Source organism: Mobula birostris, chromosome 21 (genome assembly GCF_030028105.1).
Source record: "Mobula birostris isolate sMobBir1 chromosome 21, sMobBir1.hap1, whole genome shotgun sequence".
Classification (NCBI taxonomy): Eukaryota; Metazoa; Chordata; class Chondrichthyes; order Myliobatiformes; family Myliobatidae; genus Mobula; species Mobula birostris.
The window spans coordinates 12,587,346-12,603,895 of NC_092390.1; the positions used below are offsets into that span (position 1 = coordinate 12,587,346).

At 45.3% G+C, this 16,550-nt stretch overlaps 1 protein-coding gene and 1 pseudogene across 4 annotated transcripts in view; both read right to left on the reverse strand.

Moving 5' to 3' along the window:
* The window catches only part of abcc2 (ATP-binding cassette, sub-family C (CFTR/MRP), member 2), a 115,771-nt gene extending 107,275 nt beyond the window's left edge, over nucleotides 1–8,496 (reverse strand). For all 4 annotated transcript variants that reach the window (XM_072238956.1, XM_072238954.1, XM_072238953.1 and 1 more), the window contains exon 1: nucleotides 8,334–8,496. In XM_072238956.1, coding sequence (XP_072095057.1) covers nucleotides 8,334–8,375 — 42 coding nt within the window. In that variant the 5' untranslated portion in view covers nucleotides 8,376–8,496. The remainder of the gene's footprint in view (nucleotides 1–8,333) is intronic.
* On the reverse strand, nucleotides 5,374–5,539 carry LOC140186028 (U2 spliceosomal RNA; annotated as a pseudogene).
* Nucleotides 8,497–16,550: the final 8,054 nt, after the last annotated feature.

Consider the following 16,550-nt stretch of genomic DNA (forward strand, 5'->3'; position numbering starts at 1 on the left):
CAATTGTATAATTGAATTATAACTTCAGTGTGTCTACGTTTCATGCCTTAGAATACAGAGCAGTACAGCCCTTCAGCACAATGTTGTGTCAACCTTTTAACCTACTCCAACATTAATCTAACCCTTCCCTCTGTTTTTCATCCATATGCCTATCTAAGAGTTTCCTGAATGTTCCTCATGTATCTGCCTCTATCACCATCCTCGGCTGCCCAGCCCATACAACCACCACCCTCCGTGTAAAAATCCAATCTCTGACATCCCCGCTAAACTCTCCTTGAAATTATGTCCCCCTTATATTCGTTATTTCCACCCTAGACAAAAGATTCTGACTGTCCATTCAAACTATGCCTCTTATCATCTTGTACACCTCTATCAGGTCACCTCTTATCCTGCTTTGCTCCAACGTGAAATGCCCGAGCTTGCTCGACCATAAACATACTTATATAAATATTCATAATGTATGCATAATGTAAACAGAATATTCATATACATACATTTTACATATACTTGCATATAATTTGTGTTCTGTGTGTTGTCCTATCTGCCTGTGACACTGTTGTAGATAAAGAATCAGGTTTAATATCACTGACGTATATCACAACATTTTTTGCTTGGTGGCAGCAGTACAGTACACTGAAATACTATAGAATTATATGTAATAAAGCTAACGTAGTTCAGAAAGAGAAAATATTGACATAGTGTTGATCACTGTCATGGATTCACGAGTTCATAAGTTTGTCATCACATTACGTCACCGTATTTGTGCACATGACATAACCTCAACTTGCCTTGACTTGATTTGTCTGATGTGGCCCGATCAAACCGCATTATTGTCAAAAGCCTGGTCTCAGTAAAAGAGACTCTACCAAAACAGTGAGCAGAATTTACTTTGATGTTTGATGTAATGCTTACTCTAATGATTGGGGGACATAAATGAGGCAAGTCGGTTTTGAAGTTAATCTGCTTCAGTGGACTAATCTCTGATTGTCAAGGTCTTAATCACTCATGCATTTGAACCCAGCCACCACCTCATGCCAGGGACTCTCAGAACATAAGTCGGGAAACTTGTTTTGTGGCAGCAGTACAGCTCAATACATGAAAACAATTATTAATTACAATAAGAAATATACTATATATATATATATATATATATATATATATATACACACACAATATTTGTTCTGTTCTATGCTCTAACTTCTCCCTTGTACGACTTCGATGGACTAAGGTATTGGAATGGTCTGTATAGATGGCAGGCAAAACAAAGTTTCTCACTGTATCTCAGTACATGTGACAATAATAAACCAATTATCAATAACTGATTTGTTTTATTTGCTAGAAATAAGTAATGACTGGCCAGCCGGTGGTGTAGTGGTATCCGCACTGGACTTTGGAGCAGGTGGTCCTGGGTTCGAATCCAGCCGGCCCCTTGCATGCTTTCCATCCGTGCTGGGTTGAGCATCGAGCTAGCAACTCGGCCTCGTAAAAACAGACCAATGCTAAAGAAAGGGCAAGGTTGCACCACAAGGAACAACGAGGTAATGGCGACGTTGAAATGACGTTGAGAGTGGAGGGCCAGGTGTGTAGGTTTGGGTGTCAGGCTTTTTACTTAAAGATACAGCATGGTGGACTGGACTGTGTTCTGGAATTCATCGTCGAATCTGGATGAGTATGCCACAGTTGTTAGTGATGTTATTAAATGAGGATGAGTGTGTGCCCGTGAAAACTTGCTGTATGTTCCCAAACCAAAAGCCATGGATGAACCATGAGGTGCATCGTCTGCTGAGGGCTAGCTCTGTGGCATTTAAGTCTGGTGAACCAGATCTGTACAAGGAAACCAGATATGACTTGCAGAGGGCTATTTCAAAAACAGAGAGACAATTCCAAGTGAGTTTGGAGGCGACATCTGATGCATATTAATTCTGGCAGGGTTTGCAAGACATTACTTCCTACAAAGTAAAACCCAATTGCATGAATAGCAGCGATGTTTCACTACCAGATCAACTCAATGCTTTTTATGGCCGCTTTGAAAGGGAGAACATAACTACAGCTGTAAGGATCCCTGCAGCGCCCAGTGACCCTGTGATCGCTGTCTTGGAGGCCAGTCTTAGGCTGTCTTTAAGAAATATTAACCCTTGGAAGGTGGCGGGTCCCGATGGAGTACCTGGTAAGGCTCTGGAAACTTGTACCAACCAACTGGCGGGAATATTCAAGGACGTTTTCAACCTCTCACCGCTAGAGTCAGAAGTTCCCACCTGCTTCAAAAAGACAACAATTTAACCAGTGCCTAAGGAGAGTAGTGTGAGCTGCCTTAACAGCTATCATCCCGTAGCACTCACACCTACGGTGATGAAATGCTTTGAGAGGCTGGTCGTGGCCAGAATCAACTCCTGCCTCAGCAAGGACCTGGACCCACTGCAATTTGCCTATCGCCATAAAAGGTCTATGGCAGACACTATCCTGTGGCTCTTCACACTGTCTTAGATCATCTGGACAATACCAACACCTATGTCAGAATGCTGTTCAGTGACTATAGCTCAGCGTTTAACACTGTGGGAGAACACGGAAGATCGGAAGCAGCAAGCTGGCTGCTGGCTGTGTGCCAAGAGACCTGATTTTTTTTTGGGCACAGGGCACAGGAAAAAGCTACACAACAGATTTTTAACACCATAAATCAGCGAGTTGTTTTGTTATGTCTCCCCTCTTGCTGTGAAACAGGGATGTATTTTTTCCCTTATTAAGGGGAGAGAGAGAGAGAGAGCTTGTGGAATGTCGAATTACTGGGTGAATGAGTAGTCTTTGGGGTACTGCAAGTCCGTGTCTTTATTGATGCTTTGCTGCACGCTTGAGTGCTTGGTGGGGGGCACCGATGCTTTTTTTTGCTGGTGGGGGGGTGTCATTGTTTTGCTACTGCTTATGCATGGGGGGGAGTTGGGGGGGCTTTGGGGTTCTAACATTTAACTGTCATTCATTCTTTGGGGCACTCTGTTTTCGTGGATGTTTGCAAAGAAAAAGAATTTCTGGATGTATATTGTATATATTTCTCTGACATTAAATGTACCCATTGACCCTATTGAAACCTCAGGGATGTATGTTTTACGCACTCCTGTACTCTCTCTATACCCATGACTGTGTGGCTAGGTATAGCTCAAATACCATATATAAATTTGCTGATGATACAACCATTGCAGAATCTCAGATGAAGATGAGAGGGCGTACAGGATCGAGATACACCAACTAGTTGAGTGCTGTCGCAGCAACAACCTGGCACTCAACGCCAGTAAGACGAAAGAGCTGATTATGGACTTCAGGAAGGGTAAGATGAGGGAACACAAACCAATCCTCATAGAGGGATAAGAAATGGAGAGAAAGAGTAATTTCATGTTCCTGGGTGTCAAGATCTCTAAGGATCTAACCTGGTCCCAATACATCGATACAGCTATAAAGAAGGCAAGACAGCGGCTGTATTTCATTAGAAGTTTGAAGAGATTTGGGTTGTCAGCTAAGACACTCGAAAACTTCTATAGATGTACCATGGAGAGCATTCTGACAGGCAGCATCATTATCTGGTATGGGTGGGGAGAGGGCTACTGCACAGGACCAAAAGAAGCTACAGAAAGTTGTAAGATTAGTCAGCTCCATCTTGGGTACTAGCCTCCGTAGCACCAAAAACACCTTCAAGGAGTGGTGCCTCAGAAAGGCACCATCCATAACTAAGGACCCCCATCACCCAGGGAATGCCCTCTTCTCAGTGAAGGAGACACAGACACCTGGAGGCACACACTCAGTGACTCAGGAACAGCTTCTTCCCCTCTGCCATCCGATTCCTAAATGGACATTGAACCCATGAACACGATCTCATTTTTAAAAAATATATCTAATTTCTGTTTTTGTGCTATTTTTACTCTATTCAATATACAGTACGTATATGTATACTTAGTATAATTTATTTACTTACTTTTTTTAAATTTTCTTTTTCCTTTCTGTATTTATCATTGAACTCTTGCTGCCAAGTTAACAAATTTCACAATACATGCGTGTGATAATAAACCTGACCCTGGTACCAGTTACAACACAGTATAGTAACAATGTGTGTGGTGGTAGAGTCATGGTTAGTTTAATACCATTACATCACCAGGCAACCTGGGTTCGTTTCCCGCCGCTGTCTGTAAGGAGTTTGGATGTTCTCCCCGTGACCACATGGGTTTCCCCCGGGTACTCAGGTTTCTTACCCACATGCCGAAGACACATGGGTTAGGGTTAGTGAGCCGAGGGCACGGCATGCCAGTGCCAGAAGTGTGGCAACCCTCGCGGGGCTGCCCCCAGCACATCCTCGGATTGCTGCAAGTGACACATTTTACTGTATGCTTTGATGTGTGTGTGATAGATAAGGCTAATCTTTAAAAAATAGTTAAATATATTTAAAGATATTTAATTTGATCAAAGGGCTTGTCCCTGTTCTGTGATGTTCTATATTCTATCTCTGCAAGGGCTTGTAAAACTTTGGAACAGTGCTAAAGGTTGAGGTAAGGAATTTTGGGCTAAATGTTATTAGAACCCATGGAATTTTTGTCAGAAATGGGAACCCTGGGTATTAAACAGACAGGGACTAAACTGAAATACGTAAGCATGCACAAACACATTAAAGTAATCAAGAAGACAGGCCAGCAGTGCTACGTCCTTATGAGTTTGAGGAGATTCAGTGTGTTGGCAAAGACCCTTAAAATATCTGCAGGTTTATGGTGGAGAGCATGCTGACCAGTCGCATCACACCTGGTACGCAGCCTCCAATGCCAGGATCAGACGAGGCTGGACAGGGTTGTAGACGTAGTCAGCTCCATCACAGGCATGACTTTGCCCACCATTGAGGACATCTTCAAGAGGCGGTGCTTCGAGAAGGTGGCAACCATTACTAAAGACCCTCGCCATCCGAGACGTGACCCCCCACCGTTACTACGATCAGGGAGGAGGTACAGGAGCCTGAAAGTGCAGACTCAATGATTCAGGAGCAACTTCTACCCCTCCACTATCAGATTTCTCAATGGTCTACGAACCCATGAATTGCTCCTTTATTTGCACAATTTATTTACTTCGTCATTTATAGTAATTTTGATATCTTTGCACTGTCCTGCTGCTGCAAAATAACACATTTCATGTCTTATAAGTCAGCGATAATAAACCTGATTCCGATTCTGATTAAAAAACTGTAATTCTGAATTGGCTCCAACACAGCTGTACATTGGCCAGATGACGAACAGGTAGAAAGAATATTGTTCAGCACATTCATCCTATTACATCCCTACAATGGTTAATCCTTACCTGTAAATTATTCTTCAAAAGGAATCCATGTGCTTTAAAATATACTGAGAAGATATATTTTTTGCTCTTCTTCTATATTATGTATTGCATTGAACTGCTGCTGCTAAGTTAACTAATTTCACAACACATGCCAGTGATAGTAAGCCTGATTCTGATTCTGATTCTGTTTTCTTTTAAACAGATACTACACTTGATCTTAGCCAAAAGGCCGAGAAGCGATCTCTGATTCTGATTCTATCGATTCTGTGGCCATTTCATTAAGTACACCTGCTCATTGATTCAAATATCTCATGTGACAACTCAATGTATAAAAGTATGCAGACGTGGTCAAGAGTTTCAGTTGTTGTTCAGACTAAACATCAGAATGAGGAAGAAATGCAATCTAGGTGACTTAAACCATGAAATGATTGTTGGTGCCAGATGGGGTGGTTTGAGTATCTCAGAAACTGCTGATCTGGGATTTTCATGCACAACATCCTCCAGAGTTTACAGAGAATGGAGCATGAAACAAAGAAACGTCCATTGAGTTGGAGTTCTGAGGGAAAAATGCCTTGTTAATGAGTGAGGTCAAAGGAGAATGGCCAATCTGGTTCAAGCTGAGAGAAAGGTGACAATAACTTAAATAATTAAGCATTACAACAGTGGTGTGCAGAAGAGCATCTCTGAATGCACAACACATCCAACTTTGAAGTGGATGGGCTGCAGCAGCAGAAGACCACGAACATACACTCAGTGGCCACTTTATTAGGTGCAGTCAGTTCCTAATAAAGTGGCTACTGACTGTAGTTTCAAGGAGGTCTTACAGAAATGAATCTTCTTGCCCACTACATCTATGCTGATTTCTTTCCCCAGCGACTTTAAACCTATTTCCCTGTATCTTTGTATTCCATGTCTATTTAAATGCCTCTGAAACGAACCAACTGTACCTCATTCCACCAGGCCATCAGAGTGATTAATTCACGCCGACACAATTGTATTCCGAAGCTATATTGACTGTTCTGTTGTATATCTTACTGTACATACTATTTATTACAAATTACTATAATTTGCACATTGCACATTCGGAGGGAAACATAACGTAAAGATTTTAACTCCTTATGTATGGGAAGGATGTAAGAAATAAAGTCAATTCAATTCATCTGGCAATGAGTTTGAGATGTCAACTGCTCTCTCTGTGGAAAACATACTCGTCAGATCCCCTTTCAAACTCCTATGTGCCCTGTTGTTTTTGAGAAACCAATTGTGGGGGACAGATTTTGAATGTAGCTCTTACAATCTTGTATACCTCTATCAGGTTACCTTTCAACCTCCTTCAGTTCAGGGAAAACAAAGCCAATTTGTCCAGTCTCTCACAATCTACCTCGTTATCATCTTGCACTTTATCATTTACCTGCACTGCACTTTCTCTGCAGCAGGTATATTTTATTCCCTTTTGCTATTGTTTTACCTTGTTCTGCCTCAATTCACTGTGCAATGAGTTCATCGGTATGAACTGTGCGCAAGACAAGCTTCTCACTGTAACTTGGTACGTGTGACAAGCCATCTCAATCAGAATCAGAAACAGGTTTTTCTCACTAACACACTGTACGTAATGAAATCCGTTGTTTTGCGGCAGCAGTATAGTGAAATGCATAAATATACTATAAATTATATATAAGAAATACAGTACTTAGAAAATTAAGTGTTTATTTAAAAGAGAGTAAAACATATTGAGGTAGTGTTCACAGGTTAACTGTCCATCAGAAACCTGATTGTGGAGGGGAAGAAGATGCTCCTAAAACATTGATGGTGTGTCTTCGTGCTCTTGTACCATCTCTCTAATACTAGTCAGGAGGAAAGAGCAGGTTGTGAATGGTGAGGGTCCTTAATGGTGGATGCTGCCTCTCCTATCCAAGCAACATTCTGGTGAATTTTCCTGCACTCTCCCCAGCGTAGGGAAGTGTATGGCGACGCACTTTTGGCAGAAGGAATTAAAAGCCTAGACTATTTTCTCAAACGTGAGTGAATTCAAAAATCTGAGGTGCAAGGGGACTTGGGAGTCCTCGTGCAGGATTTCCTAAAGGTTAACTTTTAGGTCAAGTCGGTAGGAAGGAAGGCAAATGCATTCTTAGTGTTCATTTCCAGGGGATCAGAATTTCAAAGCAAGATGAAATGCTGAAGCTTTATAAAGCATGGTCAGACCACGCAGGTATTTGTCAGCAGGTTTGGGCCCCTTATTTAGGAAAGGATGGGCTGGCATTAGAAAGGGTCCAGGGAAGCTTGCGAGAATGACCCCAGGAATGAGAAAAGTAATGCATGAGGAGCATTTGACGACTCTGGGCCTCTTTTCACTGCAGTTTAGAAAAGTGAGGGGAATCTTATTGAATGCTACCAAATATTGAAAGGTCAGAATAGAGTGGATGTGGAGAGGATGTTTCTAAAAGTGGGAGAGTCTAGGACCAGAGGGCACATCCTCAGAACGCAAGGATGTCCCTTTAGAACAGAGATGAGGAGGAATTTCTTTAACCAGAGGGTGGTGAATCTGCGGAATTCATTGCCTCAGATGGCTGTGGAGATACTTGGATATATTTAAACTGGAGATTGATAGATTCTTGATTACTAAGGGTGTCAAAAGTTAGGAAGAGAAGGCAGGAGGATGGGATTGAATGGTCGAGCTGAATAGCCTAATTCTGCTCCTATGTCTGATGGTCATGTTTTAATCTGCTTTGCAGAATAGACATAAGAGATTCCATGGCACTCCTTTAAAGAACAAGATATGATATTTTTTTGTTCATACCCACACATCTCTCAGAATCACCTGTACATATTATCTGATTGTACATCTCTCCAATTAGTTACTGTATTTCCTACATTACTCTTCAGAAGCTGGGAAAATGGCTATAATGTTCTCTGGGATGCCTTAAAATTAAAGTATAAGTGCAAGTCCCATTTCCTTCAATGGTTGCCGCTGCTCAGGGCCGATCGTTTTAGGAAAGGGGTTGATGGGCACTGAAATACAGGATAATGACACTCACCCAGAACGTGGAGCCACAGTACTTGTCCAAGACAGATGTCATTCTGTGTGGTCTCTCTCAGTAATGCTCTGGGAACAGCCACTTGTCAGCGATGCCCCCATACAATGACTCCAGTTTTGAAAGCAAGATCTTCTCAAGTGACGGGAAACGCAGCAGAGTACGATGATCATCCAAAGAGTACTGCCTCTGTCTGACCAGCAGAGCCCTATTTAATCTGTAGCATGTCCGTTAATATTTAACTATTTCCTCTTGGTTTCCTGTCTGTCTTTTTAATGCTTCTTTGGAGTGGGACAGAGGGCACACATTACATTTTATTTGGATTGTAATGCTCAGCCTCTAATGCCTTGGATTTACTTTGAAATAGACTGTCTATGTATTTCCTGTGTGTATTTAATTTAACTTGATTATCTTTTGGTTTGATATGGTGATGTAAGTAACAACTTTAAGTTAATAATTAGGTGTTACTGGTGTTGTACGAGTTTCTCCTGTTATTATCTAGCATGGTTTGTACTTGATCCGAACTTTAAAACCATCTTACTCAGAGTTGCAACATAAAGAAAATAATCTGCTGAACTTTCAGCCTTTAGCCCAATTTGTTTTGCAATCTTTCAGCAAATGTATCATGTGAATGGTGTTTGGTTGACCGCTGGATTAAAGAGCAGCGTGGTTAAGTCTTCATTGATTTGGGTTATTCATGTGAAAGACTGTCTGCATACCATCCACACAGGTCATTTCATTACAGCAGCACGTTAGAGCTAGTGCATGGAAAAATAATAACAGAATGCAGAATAAAGTGTTACAGTTACAGAGAACGTGCAGTGCAGGTAGACAATAAGGTCAAGGCCATGATCAAGTAGATTCTGAGGTTGAGTCCATCTTTATTTTTCTTGGAGATCGTTCAATAGTCTTGTTACAGCAGGATAGAATCTATCCTTGAGCTTGGTAAACGTGCTTTCAATTTTTGTATCCTATCCCTGATAGGGAGGGGGAGAAGTTAGCTTTATTTATCACAAGTACAACAAAATGTCCAAGCATACAGTGAAATGTGTTGCTTGCATCAATGATCATAAACAATAAATAAAAATGATCCAAGGGTGTGCTAGGAGCAGCTCACAAGTGTTGCCATGCTTGTGTTGCCAGCATAGCATGTCCACAACGTACTATTACTAACCCCTCTGTCTTTGGAATATGGGAGCGAACCAGAGGAATACAATATGGTCATGAGGAGATCCTTAGACAGCAGGGGGAATTGAACCCTGATCGTCAAGAGAGAGTTTCTGGGGTAGGTGGGGTCTTCAATTATGCCTGCTGCTTTACCAAGGCACTGAGGAGTGTCCATGGTGGCTGCGGGTGTTTCCATGAAGGACTGAGCTGTGTCCACATCTCTCAGCGTTAATCACTTAAGACCTTAGGGAGAGCAGCAGCTGAAGTTCAAAGCTTCTTGCTGGGACTCTGTTTCTGGACTAAGGTGCTGCAATTTCAGAGAGGACAACTCCACTGTGAAATTGCAAGCTCATGCACGCTCAGTTTGAAAGATCTCATGGGACATCAGAAAAGAGCTGGAAATATATCTCAGTGTCTGCCTAATCTTCATCTCTCAACCAACTGCCTGCTGAAATGGTGGTTACCACGTTGTTGATTATGTTAGATGTATATTGTGTTTCTCGTAAACACAAGAGACCCTGCCAATGTTAAAATTCTTGAGCAACAGATACAAAATGCTGGAGGAACTCAGTAAGTCAGGCAACATCTATGGAGGGGTCTTGGCCTGAAATTTCACCCTCTTTTCTCATCTGTGACAGGGACTACGTTTCAAAACTGTAATTTTCCTCCGCTGGCAATTAAATGTCTTCGGACTCCTGGTATTGAGGAAGATGTTACAACTGTTTGTATTGGAATTGGAATTGGTTTATTATTGTCACGTGTACAAAGGTAAAATAAAAAGCTTGTCTTGCATACTGTTCGTACAGATCAAATCATTACACAGTGCACTGAGCTAGAATAAGGTAAAGACTAACAGAATACAGGATAAAGTGTAACAGCTACAGAGAAAGGGCAGTGTAGGTAAACGATAAGATCATAATAACGTAATCTGCAAGATCAAGACTCCATCTTATACTAGGGAACTATTCAATAGTCTTATAGCATTGGGGTAGAAGATACATTTGATTATGTTGTTTGTGCTTTCAAGCTTTTATAGCTTCTGCCCTAGTGGAAGAGGGGAAAAGAGAGAATGTCCTAAAAATCCTCAGAAGCCTAAGGAAATTCGGCATGTCCCGATGACTGCACTGAGACTGCTAGAAACTACGGAGTTGTGAACTCAACCAGTTTGTCATGTAAACCAGCCTCCCCTCCAAGGAACTCCATCTGCACTTCCTGCTTCCTCGGTAAAGCAGCCAACGGAATCAAAGGCACCATCCATCCTGGCCATTCTCCCTTCTCTCCTCTCCCACTGGCGGAGGATAACTAAAGCCTGAAACCATGTACCACCTGGCTCAAAACAGCTTCTACCCCACTGTGAAAAATTACAGGTCATGGGAAGATCTCAGATAATAAAGTGGACCCTTGATCTACCCCATCATGGACCTTGCATTTTATTTGTTTACCAGCACTGTACTTTCTCTGTAACTATAATACTATATTCTGCATTTTGTGTTTTTTTTGTCCCTTTTGCATCACCTATTGTATGGAAGATCTATCTGGATTGAATGCAAGCAAAAGATTTTCACTGTACCTCAGTATATGTCAGCAATTACCAACTACCAAAAAGGAGGACTCTGTATGGATGTAAATCATATTAATGCTGACTTTACCAATTTTGCACACAGCTTTCTATGAGTTAACAACAGTTGGTGAATCTTCTCATCCCAACACATGGGCTCTTCATTCCCCTCCATAGATGCTGCCTGACCTATCGAGTTTCTCCAACATTTATTCTATGGAGCCTCTATACACAGCTCAGAAGACCTGGGTTTGATCCTGACCTTTGCGCGCTGTGTGGAGTTTGTATGCTCCTTGTGACTGTGACTGTGTGGAGTTTGTGTGCTCTCTGTGACCGTGTCTGTGTGGAGTTTGTATGCTCTCTGTGACCGTGTCTGTGTGGAGTTCGTGTGTTCCCTCTGACGGTGTCTCTGTGGAGACTGTTTGCTCACTGTGACCGTGTCTGTGTGGAGTTTGTGTGCTCCCTGTGATCGTATCTTTACGGAGTTTATATACTCCCTGTGACCGTGTCTGTGTGGAGTTTGTGTGCTCCCTGTGACTGTGTCTGTCTGGAGTTTGTAATCTCCCTGTGACCGTGTCGGTCTGGAGTTTGTATGCTCCCTGTGACCGTGTCTGTGTGGAGTTCAGCTGCTCCCAATGACCGTGTCTGTGTGGAGTTTGTATGCTCCCTGTGAGCATGTCTGTGTGGAGTTTGTATGCTCCCTGTGACCATGTCTGTGTGGAGTCTGTTATCTCCCTGTGACAGTGTCTGTGTGGAGTTTGTGTACTCCCTGTGACCGTGTCGGTGTGGAGTTCATGTGCTTCCTGTGACCATATCTGTGTGGAGTTTGTGTGCTCTCTGTGACCGTGTCTCTACGGAGTTTGTGTGCTCCCTATGACCGTGTCTGTGTGGAGTCAGATTGCTCCCTGTGACCGTGTCTGTGTGGAGTCAGTTTGCTCCCTGTGACCGTGTCTGTGTGGAGTTTGTATGCTCCCTCTGACCGTGTCTCTGTGGAGACTGTTTGCTCCCTGTGACCGTGTCTATATGGAGTATGTGTGCTCCCTGTGATCGTGTCTTTACGGAGTTTGTATACTCCCTGTGACCGTGTCTGTGTGGAGTTTGTATGCTCCCTGTAACCGTGTCTGTGTGGAGTTCGTCTGCTCCCTGTGACCATGTCTGTGTGCTGTTTGTGTGCTCCCTGTGACCGTTTCTGTGCGGGGTTTGTGTGCTCTCTGTGACCGTGTCTGTGTGGAGTCTTTTAGTTCCCTGCTACCGTGTTAGTTCCCTGTGACCGTGTCTTTGTGGAGTCTGTTTGCTCCCTGTGACCGTGTCTGTGTGGAGTTTGTATGCTACCTGTTAACGTGCCTGTGTGGAGTTTGTATGCTCCCTGTTATCATGTCTGAGTGGCGTTTGCGTGCTCCCTGTGACCGTGTCTCTGTGGAGTTTGTATGCTCCCTGTGACCGAGCTTGTGTGGAGTTTGTGTGCTCCCTGAGACCGTGTCTTTGTGGAGTTTGTGTGCTCCCTGTGACCGTGTCGGTCTGAAGTTCATGTGCTCCCTGTGACCAGGTCTATGTGGAGTTTGTGTGCTCCGTGTGACCGTTTCTGTGAAGAGTCTGTTTGCTCCCTGTCACCATGTCTGTTTGGAGTTTGTATGCTCCCTGTGACCGTGTATCTGTGGAGTTTGTGTCGTCCCTGTGACCGTGTCTCTGTGGAGTTTTTTATGCTCCCTGTGACCGAGCTTGTGTGGAGTTTGTGTGCTCCCTGTGACCGTGTCGGTCTGAAGTTCATGTGCTCCCTGTGACCGTGTCTGTGTGGACTTTGTGTGCTCCCTGTGACCGTGTCTGTGTGGAGTTTGTGTGCTCCCTGTGACCGTGTGTGTGTGGAGTTTGTGTGCTCCCTGTGACCGTGTCGGTGTGAAGTTCATGTGCTCCCTGTGACCAGGTCTATGTGGAGTTTGTGTGCTCCGTGTGACCGTTTCTGTGAAGAGTCTGTTTGCTCCCTGTGACCGTGTCTGTTTGGAGTTTGTGTGCTCCCTGTGACCGTGTCTGTGTGGAGTTTGTGTGCTCCCTGTGACCGTGTCTGTGTGGAGTTTGTGTGCTCCCTGTGTCTGTGTGTTTACGGACTTTGTATGCTCCCTGTGACCGAGTCTGTGTTGAATTCGTGTGCTCTCCCTGTGACCGTGTCTGTGTGGAGTTTGTCTGCTCCCTGTGACCTTGTCTGTGTGGAGTTTGTGTGCTTCCTGTGACGGTGTCTGTGTGGAGTTTGTATGCTCCCTGTGATCGTGTCTGTGTGGAGTTTGTATGCTCCCTGTGACTGTGTCTGTGTGGAGTTTGTGTGCTCCCTGTGACCGTGTCTGTGTGGAGTTTGTGTGCTCCCTATGACGGTGTCTGTGTGGAGTCAGTTTGCTCCCTGTGACGGTGTCTGTGTGGAGTTTGTGTGCTCCCTGTGACCGTGTGGAGTTTGTGTGCTCACTGTGACCGTGTCTGTGTGGAGTTTGTGTGTTCCCTGTGACTGTGTCTTTACGGAGTTTGTATGCTCCCTGTGACCGTGTCTGTGTGGAGTTTGTGTGCTCCCTGTGACCTTGTCTGTCTGGAGTTTGTGTGCTCCCTGTGACCATGTCTGTGTGGAGTTTGTATGCTCCCTGTGACCGTGTCGGTGTGAAGTTCATGTGCTCCCTGTGACCAGGTCTATGTGGAGTTTGTGTGCTCCGTGTGACCGTTTCTGTGAAGAGTCTGTTTGCTCCCTGTCACCGTGTCTGTTTGGAGTTTGTATGCTCCCTGTGACCGTGTCTGTATGGAGTTTGTGTGCTCCCTGTGTCTGTGTGTTTACGGACTTTGTATGCTCCCTGTGACTGTGTCTGTGTGGAGTTCGTGTGCTCTCCCTGTGACCGTGTCTGTGTGGAGTTTGTCTGCTCCCTGTGACCTTGTCTGTGTGGAGTTTGTATGCTCCCTGTGACGGTGTCTGTGTGGAGTCTGTTTGCTCCCTGTGACGGTGTCTGTGTGGAGTTTGTGTGCTCCCTGTGACCGTGTCTGTGTGGAGTTTGTGTACTCCCTGTGACCGTTCTGTGTGGAGTTTGTGTGCTCCCTCAGAACAGTGTCCATGTGGAGTTCGTATGCCCCCCGTGACCGTGTCTCTGTGGAGTTTTTTATGCTCCCTGTGACCGTGTCTGTGTGGAGTTTGTGTGCTCCCTGTGACCATGTCTGTGTGGAGTTTGTATGCTCCCTGCGACCATGTCGGTGTGGAGTTCATGTGCTCCCTGTGACCGTGTCTGTGTGGAGTTTGTCTGCTCCCCGTGACCTTGTCTGTGTGGAGTTTGTGTGCTCCCTGTGACCGTGTCTGTGTGGAGTTTGTGTACTCCCTGTGACCGTTCTGTGTGGAGTTTGTGTGCTCCCTCAGAACAGTGTCCATGTGGAGTTCGTATGCCCCCCGTGACCGTGTCTCTGTGGAGTTTTTTATGCTCCCTGTGACCGTGTCTGTGTGGAGTTTGTGTGCTCCCTGTGACCATGTCTGTGTGGAGTTTGTATGCTCCCTGCGACCGTGTCGGTGTGGAGTTCATGTGCTCCCTGTGACCGTGTCTGTGTGGAGTCAGTTTGCTCCCTGTGACCGTGTCTGTGTGGAGTTCGTATGCTCCCTGTGACCGTGTCGGTGTGGAGTTCACGTGCTCCCTGTGACCGTGTCTGTGTGGAGTTTGTGTGCTCCGTGTGACCGGGTGTCTGTGAAGATTGTGTGCTCCGTGTGACCGTGTCTGTGTGGAGTCTGTTTGCTCCCTGTGACCGTGTCTGTGTGGAGTTTGTATGCTCCCTGTGACCGTGACTGTGTGGATTTTGTATGCTCCCTGTGATCATGTCTGTGTGGAGTTTGTGTGCTCCCTGTGAACGTGTCTGTGTGGAGTTTGTGTGCTCGCTGTGACCGAGTCTGTGTGGAGTTTGTCTGCTCCCTGTGATTGTGTCCGTGTGGAGTTTGTATGATCACTGTGACCGTGTCTGTGTGGAGTTTGTGTGTTCCCTGTGACGGTGTCTGTGTGGAGTTTGTATAGTCGCTGTGACCGTGTCTGTGTGGAGTTTGTGTGCTCCCTGTGATCGTATCTTTACTGAGTTTTTATATGCCCTGAGACCGTGTTTCTGTGGAGTTTCTATGCTCCCTGTGACATGTCTGTGTGGAGTCCGTATGCTCCCTGTAATCGTGTCTGTGTGGAGTTTGTATGCTCCCTGTGACCGTGCCTGTGTGGAGTTCGTATGCTCTCCCTGTGACCGTGCCTGTGTGGAGTTCATATGCTCCCTGTGACCGTATCTGTGTGCAGTTTTTATGCTCCCTGTGATCGTATCTGTGTCGAGTTTGTATTCTCCCTGTGACCACGTCTGTGTGGAGTTTGTATGCACCCTCTGACCATGTCTGTGTGGAGTTTGTATGCTCCCTGTGATTGTGTCTGTGTGGAGTTTGTGTGTTCCCTGTGACTGCGTCTGCGTGGAGTCTGTTTGCTCCCTGAGACCGTGTCTGTGTGGAGTCTGTTTTCTCCCTGTCACCGTATCTGTGTGGAGTTCGTATGCTCTCCCTGTGACTGTGTCTCCGTGGAGTTTGTATGCTCCCTGTGACCGTGTCTGTGTGGAGTTTGTATGCTCTCTGTGACCGTGTCTGTGTGGAGTTTCTGTGCTCCCTGTGACCATGTCTGTGTGGAGTTCGTGTGCTCCCTGTGACCGTGTCTGTGTGGAGTTTGTGTGCTCCCTGTGACCGTGTCTCTGCTGAGTTTGTATGCACCCTCTGACCTTGTCTGTGTGGAGTTTGTATGCTCCCTGTGACCGCGTCTCTGTGGAGTTTGTGTGCTCCCTGTGACTGTGTCTGTGTGGAGTTTGTGTGCTCCCTGTGACCATGTCTGTGTGGAGTTCTTCTGCTCCCTCTGACTGTGTCTGTATGGAGTTTGTATGCTCCCTGTGACCGTGCCTGTGAGGAGTTCGTATGCTCCCTATGACCGTGTCCGTGTGGAGTCTGTTTGCTCCCTGTGACCGTGTATCTGAGGAGTTTGTGTGCTCCCTGTGACCGTGATTGTGCGGGGTTTGTGTGCTCCCTGTGATCGTGTCTGTGTGGAGTTTGTGTGCTCGCTGTGACAGTGTCTTTACGGAGTTTGTATGCTCCCTGTGACCATGTCTGTGTGGAGTTCGTGTGCTCTCCCTGTGACCTTGTCTGTGTGGAGTTTGTGTTCTCCCTGTGATGGTGTCTGTGTGGAGCCTTTTTGCTCCATGTGACCGTGTCTGTGTGGAGTTTGTATGCTCCCTGTGACCGTGTATTTGTGGAGTTTGTGTGTTCCCTGTGACCGTGTCTCTGTGGAGTTTTTTATGCTCCCTGTAACCGTGCTTGTGTCGAGTTTGTATGCTCCCTGTGACCGTGTCTGTGTGGAGTTCGTGTGCTCCCTGTGACCGTGTCTGTGTGGAGTTTGTGTGCTCCCTGTGACCGTGTCTGTGTGGAGTTTGTGTGCTCCCTGTGACCTTGTCTGTGTGGAGTTTGTGTGCTCCCTGTGACC